Source organism: Alligator sinensis, unplaced genomic scaffold (assembly GCF_000455745.1).
Source record: "Alligator sinensis unplaced genomic scaffold, ASM45574v1 scaffold1032_1, whole genome shotgun sequence".
NCBI classification, from domain to species: Eukaryota; Metazoa; Chordata; order Crocodylia; family Alligatoridae; genus Alligator; species Alligator sinensis.
Window position 1 is genome coordinate 110,896 of NW_005842450.1, and position 10,241 is coordinate 121,136.

General features: G+C 62.7%; 1 protein-coding gene across 1 annotated transcript in view; it reads left to right on the forward strand.

Annotated features, from left to right (window-relative positions):
• CTNNBL1 (catenin beta like 1) overlaps nucleotides 1-2,169 on the forward strand; it is a 53,137-nt gene extending 50,968 nt beyond the window's left edge. Inside the window, exon 16 of the mRNA XM_006030518.3 lies at nucleotides 1,937-2,169. Coding sequence (XP_006030580.1) covers nucleotides 1,937-2,025 — 89 coding nt within the window. The 3' untranslated portion in view covers nucleotides 2,026-2,169. The remainder of the gene's footprint in view (nucleotides 1-1,936) is intronic.
• Nucleotides 2,170-10,241: the final 8,072 nt, after the last annotated feature.

A 10,241-nucleotide genomic window follows, 5' to 3' on the forward strand; every position in this document is an offset into this window, starting at 1 on the left:
CGACGCCGCAGCCCCGTAAACACAAGGCGGCTTCTGAGTGGGTAATTAAGAAAGAAAAAAGGCTCAGGTCTAGCACTCCTGTCTGCTCTTTTCAGCGTAATGTCAGCAGCTGCTGGTAACCTCGTAAACATGTTGCCAGCCAGTCCTTGTAAAGCTTAGTCTCGTGGAACCGATGCCGAAGAGGAAAAGCGTGGCGCTTCCTGGCGAAAGCCGGGAGATGGGTGACCTGCTCCCATGCAACGGGTCTCTCCCAAGCCGCGGAGGGGCCCGGCTGCTGGCGACCACCGTCACCATTGCACCGCTTGAGGCAAACTCCACGAACGGTCAAACGGTCCTTCAGGCAAAAAACCCAGCCGAGCCCTGGCCTCCTCGGAGGCTCCAGCGTTCGTGGAGAAGTGCCTCCAGCTTCCTGCTGGAAGAGGGAGGATCTGGGCCCCCGGCGCTGTGCTGCCCTGCTCACGCGCAAGGGTTCGAACTGCCAGGGTGCAGCGGCCCGGGGAGAAGTCACCCTGGGGCTGTAAGTCAGCAGAGGCAGCTGCGTTGTTGCAGCTGCTTTCAAGGCCCCTGCTTGACCCAGCTCCCCGAGGTGCCCTGCCCATGCCCCGCACCCACCCCTGTGACAGGCAGTGCCCAAAACTGCTGGCAGGACTGTGTGGGCAAACCCCTTCCCTGTTGGCATGCCCCCCTCCGCCCCGTCCCACCCCGCACCACACCCAGACTCCATCTCCTGCAGGGCGAAGTGCTGAGAACGGGGCGGCGTGTCCCTCCCCTCCGGGCCATGCAGTGGAGACGGGCTCCAGCCCCCTGCCTGTCTGCCTTGCGCCCCGGCTTGGCTGCATCGCCACCTCCTGCCACGGGGACTGTAGCAGGTTATAAATATTCAGAGCCTCCCTCCCAGAGGCCGTGGCAAAGAGCTCCCCGCTTTGTGTGTGTGAAGAGAGCGCGCGCGGGAGGAGAGGCTCCCCCGGCAGCTAACTTCTCCCTGTCCCCAGCCTTTTCAGCGTGCCTACAATGAAGGCTTTGATGGGGCTCCGCAGCATGGAGCAGCGCTGAACACATCAATATTAAAGCAAACTTCCTGCAGCCGCGTTGCCATTCAGCGCCGCCTGAATGCCAGGCGCTCTGTTTGTTTATGGAGAAGGGGAAGGATGAGCGGAGGCGGGGGCTGGAGAGCGCTCCCTTCCCCGGCTGCCGGCTGCCGATTCCCGGAGATTTGTTCAGGTCCCTGGTTTGCAGCCCCAGATGTGCCTTTCAGCAGGGTTTTTTTAACGCTCTTTTGAACGTGCAGCTTCCTGTGGCGGTGGAGCTGGGAGGGAGCGAGAGCTGCCTCCGCGTCTAGGCTGGCAGGCTCCGTGCCCCAGTGGGAATCCGGGGGCGAGGGCTCTGCCCGAGGGAGGACCAGGAGAAGCTGGCCCCTGGCCAGCCTACGGGCAGCGCTGCCGGGGCGGGGAGCCGTCCGTTCCCCACCCCTGCACCCAGTGGAGACAGCCCGCACCACCCAGGCCCGTAGAGTAGGCAGCCTGCGGGTGACGTGGGAGGGGGCTTTGCTGAGCCCTCCTGCGCTCTGCACCAGCGCTGTGTGCACCGCGGGCCAGGCTGGCCCGCAGCCTCCGAGCTCCCTGGGCAGTGCCGTGCTTGCCGGCGGGCCCCGCGGCTGCCCGGGGTCTCGTTGCTGGGATGGTACAGCGGTACGTGTCGGGGGGCCCAGGTGATTGTCCCCAGGAAACATGGGGGGCTCCCAAGCTGCACCTCTGCCGACACCCGTTGTGCTGCCGGGGAGGAGGGAGGCGCAGCAGTGTCCCTTTGCATCCCCCAGCGAGGCGGGCGCAGCTGGACTCTCCAAGCCCCGCGGGATCCGTGCAGGCTGTGGCGGGGCCCTGCCCCGGGAAGGGCTCGTCGGCCGTCCTCGTGGCTCAGGTCTGTTTTCTCCCTTCAGAGTACGCGGAGAACATCGGGGACGGGAAGAACCAGGAGTTTCGGGAGAGCGAGCAGAAGCGGATCCTGGACCTGCTGGAGAATTTCTGAGGGCCTCGGACCCGGCCTCGGCATCCTGCCCGGAGGACGCGGCCGGTGTCACCGTGCCCCTGCTCAGCCCGCCGGCCCGGAAGTGACTTTTATAGGACGCCAGCCCTTGCTGGGGAGGTTCAGATATTAAAGTTAATTTTTGTATTCCTTGGTGGCTTTCTGCAGCGGAGGGAGGGTTGCCGTGGCAAGCACTGGGCCGGGCAGCCTAATCCCTCCACTTTCCCCGGCTGCCTGGGCTACGGCTCTGGCTACGTCGGGGGCACGTGACGGCCTGGCGATGACTGCAGGCACCGCAGAGGGAGGGTGGTGCCGAGTAACAGCTTCCTTTCCAGGATAACTTGGGGCCTGGCCTGCAATGCGGGGCTGCCCACCAGCACCAAATCCCCCGGGCGGGCAGGGCTCCGCGCTCTCTGCCTGCGCCCTCCACCGGCCTCCCCCGGCACGGCCGTTCCCGAGGCCGCCAGCTGGCGGGAAGTGCCAGAAAAGGTTCCTGCTTGGCTCTTCCCTGCCGCTGCTGCCCGTCATCCCAAAGCGGCGCGGCGTCGGCAAGATGAGCCCTGCCTCGTTTGGAGAGATTTGCATGCCGACAGCATTCGTGTTTTATCTCGGAGAAAAATGCATTGTCAGGGAAGCTTAAAGGCTTCCTTCAATCACGGCTTCTGACAGCAGAGCTGGGCCGGGTGGACGAGCACCACTAGGCATGCGGGCCCGGGGAGACATGCGTTCCCCTCGTGCGTCTCGGGTGCGTTGCCTGCGTCCCGTCGGGGAGGGTCTGGGCTCAGGCCTGGAATCCTTCCCTTTCCGCGAGCGGCCAGCCCGGGCCGTGGGTTCGAGACCTGGGAGGCCACTTGTCCCTTCTTCGCGCAGCTGCAGCGGCACCAGAGACCAGGGGCGCAAATGAAGCACCACGAAGGGGAGAAGAAAGAGCAGCGAGACGTTGAAGTAAGCAATTGCCACCTGCAATCCCTCCCCTCAGCTGCCAGACGTGGCAGGGACTCGCCTTCCCTCCCCTCCCCGGGGCGTTTTGGGGCTGCCAGAGGCAGCGTGGGCATGTGGCGCGGCCCCCTGGGCAGGATGAGACCTACCTCCTGGGCCTGTTGCAGGGCCCTGCTCGGTGCCTGCCTGGGCCCCCTGTTAATTGGGAAGGTTACTTGGATTAATGCACTGGCATCGCTGAGGCTCGCTCGCTCGCTCCAGCACCCGCGCTCAGCCGCACCGCCGAGAGCTCGCTGCCCCGGTGCCGAGCATGCAGGTGCTGGTTGCTGAGCGCCATGCCCCATTCATCCCAAAGGCTTGGGGCTCAGCAAAGCCAGCCCTGCCATGGCCGCGGGTGGCAGGGGAGGCCCGGGGCTGGGCCGTGGAGGGCCACGGGGCATGCGTAGGGAACCGTCAGTCCCGGCGAGTGCTGCTGCCCAAGGCTCTCGGTCTCTGCGGGAGTTTGCACCCGAGCCCAGGGCTGCATCCAGGCGCGTCCCAACAGGAGCAGTTCCTGTCGGGTAGGATAAAACCCAGCGGGCTCCGGGAGAAGGGCTGGCAGGATGCGGCCAAGCAGGGCCCTCGTCACGGGCCGGTGGGAGGCTGCGAGGGCGTCTCCTGGCTCTGATCCCCACCCGAGGGGGAGACGGGCCCTGCCTGGGTGGGGACCAGCCTCTGCCGCACTGACCGCGGCGGATGTCCACGCGGGCATCTCACGGGAGCGAGGTGCACTGGCGGGGAGGCCTGTAGCCCACGGCACGGCTCCTCCGGCAGCGCTTGTGGGTCCGCTGCCTCTGCCAGGGGATTGGAGGGGCTCCCAGCTCCCGCTGTACCCGGGCGGGCAGGCGGCAGCAGGCACGAGGCGGGGGGCTGGGGCCAGGCTGGGGGCCGAGGCTGGGGGGCGAGGCTGGCGCGTGGCAGGAGGCGCCGGAGCGTGCGGGGAGAGAGGGACCGAGCTCTGGCACCTCGCACCAGGCCGTGTTTTCTTGTCTCTGATTGTAAACAGATTTGACTAAAGAGGTAAATTAGAAGTTAATTAGAGGGAACATGATTGATGAGGCGCTTTGTGGGGAGCGTGAGGCGCCGGCCGCGTGCTCTCGGAGGCGGGGGGGCCGGGGCTGCTCTCTGGCCCCCGAGTTCCTGCCATGTCACGAGTTTAGCGAGCTCAGGAGGCGAAGAGCAGCACCGACCGCGCCTCGCCTTGGGCTCCAGCGCCCGCCCGGGGGCTCTGCCGCCTTGGCCACGCGAGGGAGGAAGACTCCAGGGAGCATGGCAAGTCTCCAGACAGCCCAGAGCCGCCTTCCTCTCCACGTGGGGCAGGGCGCTGCAAGCCTCGGCCTCCCTGGGGCGCCGGCCGTGCCCCCGGCAAGTGCTGGGCTTGCCCCCCGTGTCGGTCGCAGCCGAGGAATCTCTCCCGACACCTTTGTGCAGGGTCCTGGCAGCGCTGCACAGCGGGTGCCAACGTGGGGCCGTGCCACCTCCGCCGCACCTCTGCAAAGGGGCAGGATCGGGCCCGCCTCGGAGCCCCTCTCCCCGAGCCGCGGGACGTGAACCCGAGGCGGGTGGCGAGGTGCTTCGTGGTTGGTTTCTGGCGCTGGAAGCCACGCTCGGAGCGCGAAGCCATGCTGGGAACGAGTGGCACACCGTGACGGCACCTTTGCTGCCGGGAAAGGGACGGTTTAGGTCTCGGCGCTGAGAGACTGCAGATCAGCGCGACTCCCCACGGCTGCAGCCCTCGTCCGTCTCCAGAGGCCTTCCCGGCGCGCTTGTATCTCTGCCAGCCTTGCAAAGCCGGCCAGGCTGATCGCAGCCGCAACCATCTATTTTATGACCGAGGGCTCCTCCCCGCCAGCCCGGCTCTGTCCGGCCGCGTCTGGGACTCGGAGCATTTTGAGCCTTTCTTTGTGTGCTTGAGGGCGGCTATGGAGGCGGCTCCGACGGGGCTGGGTCTCTCCCAGGCGCCGCCGGCTCCAGGTTTCCAGCTTCTGTGGGCTTGAATGGAGACTGCGCTTCTGCCCGTCCTTGACCCGGTGAGCACCGGGCAGGCCGTCAGCCCACGGTCTCAGACTCGCCACTAAACACGGTGCCGCCTTTCCAGCTGGAATCAACTTGGGCGGTGCCGTGCCTAACCCCGGCCCTTCGCCGCTGCTCTGTAGCCGATCCGCCTCCAGCGCAGCCATGGTTTTGGATCATTTTGTGGTTTCAGGTTCCTTAGAGCAGCGTGTGATGAGGCCGTTTCCCCGCTGACATTTGTACCGTTCTTTCCCAGGTCTGCCTTTTGCTTGCGTCTCCCCCGGAGCAACCTGGGCTGTCCCGTGTCCGGGCCTGGATCTGGACACCCCCACCTTTTGGGTTTGCTTTTATCCCAGTGAAATCCACCCTGCGCTGTCTCCCGCGCGCGCTTGTCGCTGTCAGACCGTGTTTGTGTAACACAGTGTCACATTTGCAGATAGCGCTAATATTGCCCTGCGAGACGCAGGGTCCTTTTGCAAATAATCTAACGCAGGATCCTCAGGCTTCAGAGGTGAAAGGGAAGCCTTTTAAGCAGGGCTCGCCGAGGCTGCAGACACGTATCCGAGCTGCGATGACATTTGTTGTGCCTGTCAAAAAAAATAAGCAAACCAATCTCCCCAGCTGAACACGGAGCAGAGGCGGAAACGAGCCTGCCTGGCTCAGAGCAGGTGCCAGGTGGAAAGCCTGCGTCCACCCTCCGGGCAGGCTTTCTTCCCCTCGTCCAAATGGCAGCTCTTCTTCACAGGGCAGAAGCTTTATCTTCCTGGGGCCAAGGCTGCTGGTGGGGGAGGATTAAGCCTGCCGGTCGTGTGCACGGCCGGAGCAGGGCTCGCAGAGCAAGGTTGTTCCCAGCACCGGAGCGTGGGGCCTCCGCCTGTGACCCCGCGGTGGGAATGGGCCTGGGAACGTGGCTGAGGATGGAGCTGTGCAGGGAACGACGGTACAAGGGGCCGGAATGGAAACTGCCGGGGGCTCGGGCCCGTCTCTGGCAGGCCCCTTTGCAGAGAAGTGGCAGGCGCTCCGTGCAGACCGGTCTGCTGGCACAGCCACGCTGCTGCTCTCCTTGCAAATTTTTCCAACACGTCTGTGCGGGCAAAGTCGCGGTGCAGATGCGTCCTGGGGACAGCCGGACCGTGGCAGCCTGGGCTGTTCTGCCCCCGTCGCTAACCAGGCCCTGGTGCCGGCCAGGCACCTCCCTCCAGCAAAACCAGTCTGAGGGAGGCACCTTGGACTGGGCCTGGGCATGGGAGTTGGAAGTGATCTGCCCAACCACTTCACCAAACCTTAGGGGCTCCGGGCAAAATGGGTCTATGTGGATTTGTATCAGCCAAGGAGCTGGCCTTGCACGACTGCCGGGATGCCCAGCGCGAGGATTTAGTCCTGGCGGGGCTGGGTGCATGGAGCCTGCTCCTGCTGCTACTCTTAGCACTGGACTTCACATCCCAGTTTCAGGCCAAGTCAGAAGGGCACGAAGTGTTACCTGCGCCAGTCCACGTCTGGAGCAAACAGCAAGTCAACGTCTGTCGTTGCAAGCACCACTCCGTGGCCACTCGAAAGCAAATCCCTGCCAGCTTTGCCCATGCACGGCCTGCAGCTGCACGTGCCCCTCATGCAGCTGCCGGGTTTGGTTCAGCTGCATGCAGACATGACCAGTGCCTCCTTCGGCAGATGCTCCTTTTGGTGAGTCGAGGCACCTGAACGTGCAGCACTGGAGGAGGTAGAAATCGCCAGCTGAAAGTGGTCAGGTAGGCTTCAGCGCTGGGGCCAGGCTGCCAGTTTGTTCCAGTGGGACTGGGCAGGAGCCGTGGTGGAGGGCATAGGTTTGGGGGGGAAATGCATGCAGACAAATGGACCGCTGTCACGCGCTGCAGTCACTGATGTCCGGTAGGAGCGCGTCGCAAAGCAAAAGAAAAACCGGGCTCTCCTTTGCCCCGTGCAGCCAGCTCTGGCTTTGGCAGCCGTGTGACGAGGGTGTTCAGGCAGGCAGGTGTTGGGTCCCTTTCCCGGCTCGGAGAAGTGACAGCCATGGTGACAGATGAAACCTTCCAGCTGTGCCCAGATGCAACGACGGTGGGAGTTTCCCCTCTCGTTTCCTGCTAGGCCGCTCGCCCTGCTCCGCAGCAGACTTCTTCTCCCTTTATCATCCTGCTGGGGAGACAGAAAATCATCTGGAAGCAGAACTGAATTCGGGCGCTGCATCTGGAGATGCTCCGGCATTAGGAGAAATGTATGTGCTCTTGGCTTCCTCGTGGCATGGTTTAAATATATTTGATTATACAATAAAAGGTCTTAGCAGGTTTCAGCCATTTAAATGTAATTATGCGACATCAGTATCCAGATTCTGAAGACAGATCCTTAGTAGGGATGCCACCCGGGTGTCCCGCGGCGGGGAGGTGGCAGGGACGGAGCATCCAGCTGAGAGAAGGTGACGGGACTGGCAGGGAATCGAGTGCTCAAAGGCCTGGACCGGACGAATGGGCCTAGGCCCTGTGAGCACGCTGCAGCACTCACTCTCCAAGTGCATAAGAAAGGACATCTGTATCATGCCCCCATTTTACAGATGGGGAAACTGAGGCACCAAGTCTTAACATGGAGGTAAGTGGGCAAGGCAGGCCCAGGCAGGAAGCAGGTGCCCATTCTCACCTTCCCCGTTATCTGTGGGTGCTGTGAGTGGGCGGCTGCTGTCAGGAGATCTCCGTGTTTGCTGCGCTGATCCTGCTCCGCGAGCGTCCGGCGCTCGGATCCCAGGCTGGCGTGGCTGTAATCTGGCTACCAGCCCGGGCCAGGACATGGATCTGGGCAAGCCATCTGGAGTCAGCCTGCGGGAGATGCGTGATGCAGCCCCCTTTGAAACGGGGAGACAAGCAGCTACCAGGAAGGGGCTGTGATCTGCAGCGGTGGCCCCACGTGCTTGGGCCAAGCATCCATCCGGGAGCTCCTTCAGCCTTGCTTTTGCTGCTGCCGGGCAGCTGATGTAACAAAGCGAGGCCGTTCTGACCTGCAACCAGCTGCCCGAGCCCCGAGACACGGCTGCAAGCTGGCCGGGATGATCCATTATTGTATTGCACTGTCTTGTCTTTCCCCCCACCCTCTGCTTTTAACTCTAGAGGGAGTAATGAACTTGAGCAGAGATCAATGCTTTCTGGTCTGCTCTTATGTGGGCTTTATTTTGACATGTGGAAAACACTGCAGAATGTAGAACTTTTTTAAACCTATTGATTTGTAATGTGGGTATTAGACAGTGTAACTACCGAAATAGTCTGCAGTGCTCTTTTTAGCTCGACCTCCGGGGACCCTGCCGGGCAGGGTGGTAATATGAAAAATACTCTTGCTGTTTCTGCTGACGGAGGCCCACGGAGGTGAAGGTGAAGAAAGACTTGGTGTTTTCGAGTTGGATTTAAAGACTCCTTATAGAAAGGAAGCAGGAATCTGTCATCTCTTGGGGGAAAAAAGCCAGCTGGCAGCCTCCGGCTGTGGCTGTTTACCTGGAGAGGGGGGATCAGGCCGGCCCCCAGATAGCATCGGGAACGACGGCTGCGGTGGGGAAGCCGCTTAAAGAGCTTGGTATTTAACTTGGACGTAGGCTGCCTTCGGGGTCCTCTTTGCATTTTAAACGTTGCTGAGTAAGTGTGTAAATCGTATAGGTCGCGATGCCGTCTTCTCAGGCCTGGTGTTGATCGGTCACACGGGGAGAGATCTCGGGGAGCTCCACTGACTGCCAAGGGTTTATCTCCGGGTTCGCGCACGTGGAAAGGAGCGGAGGATCCTATTCGTGGTGTGCGGTGACTTCCCCGGCAGGAAAGCGTGACCGTGACTGTGCCCACGTCCCCCCTGGCTAGCACAGGTCTGGGTTGTGCCGGCCTGGTGACTACGTCCCCACTGCCACGGGCCACAAAGTGGCTAAACTGCTGTGAGCATCCCTGGCCAGCACACGTACAGCCTGGGCAGCCCAGCTGGCAATGCCACGTGCGCTGCACAGACTTGAATTGGGAGCCAAGCACCGCAGCCCGTGGGAGGCTCCCTTAAGTGAGGATTTCGGGATCAGGCCCTTGTTCCCCCCAGCCGGGTGCGAAATCCCTGCGACAATAGTCCCTGCGGAGCAGCCGTGCTGAACCCAGCGGCTCCATTGTGCCCTGCGCAGCTGCTGTCTGGCATCGCACGGCAGCACAGTTGCTGTCTGGCTAAAGCAAACAGAGAGGGGTGAGTTATCGTCAGGGGCTGGGAGAGTCTAAATAATGTTGCCTAATGATCTTATTATCTTCTTTCACGATAAATAATTTATTTTCTACGGTGGGGGGAGGTCTAGCTGAGGGCCTTGCTTCCTATAAAACATCCTAATGAAATCATCAAAATAGGATTTACCTAGATTATTGCCTCTCAGTAATATACAGTGTATAGAGGATGCTTTGGATCTCGTATTAGAGCCTATTAAGCTTTTTATTATGAAGAGGAGCTTGGTGGACTCGTGATTTGTGACACGCGTTCAAACTTGCCTCCCTAGCCCGAGGCTGTGCGCGTGCAACGCAGGCGGATGCTGCGCGCCCCTCCAGCGGGCACGCTTTGCCTGCTCGTGCCCGGGCGGGGCGGTCTGGGCATCCTTCACGCTGCTAGAGGCCGGGCCAGGCCTGAAGGCCGCCCCTCGGCTCCCAGCTCCAGGGCTCCGGGCTGCAAGAAGCCTGGCGCAGGCGGCAGGGCACGAGGAGCCGGGGCTGGGGTCGGCCCACACCGGGACGAGGCGGCTGGCCTCCTTGCCCACTGGTGCGTGCGCTGGAGCAGCCGCCCGCGCTGCTCGGCAGATGGTGGTGCACGCACGGCTCCGGCTCCGGCTCCGGCTCCGAGCAGCAAAGTGCTCCCCGCAGGACCGTGTGCTGGCAGCCGCGTCGCACCACGGCAGCATTTGGCCCTGAAGCCGGGGCTGGGGGGAAGAGGATGCTGGGAGAGGGAAGGAGCTGGCACCAGGGAGCAGGAGGGAAGCTCGGCCCCGGCAGGCAGAACTAACCACCGCCCTTAAACCCACCCTCCAGCCCCGCGCCCTGCCGGCTGCTGTCGCGTGGGGCCGGGGGCATCGCTCCCCCGGCTGCTGTGACCTGGGCTGGGGGTGTCGAGCACCGGGGACTGGCTGGGCTGTGCCAGTGCTCCGGCGGGAGGCTCCGGCACCTCTGGCTCGGGGGCAGACCCATGCCAGAGTTGGGGCACGGAGGCATTTTCCCCCGTGGCCGCACTGGCGC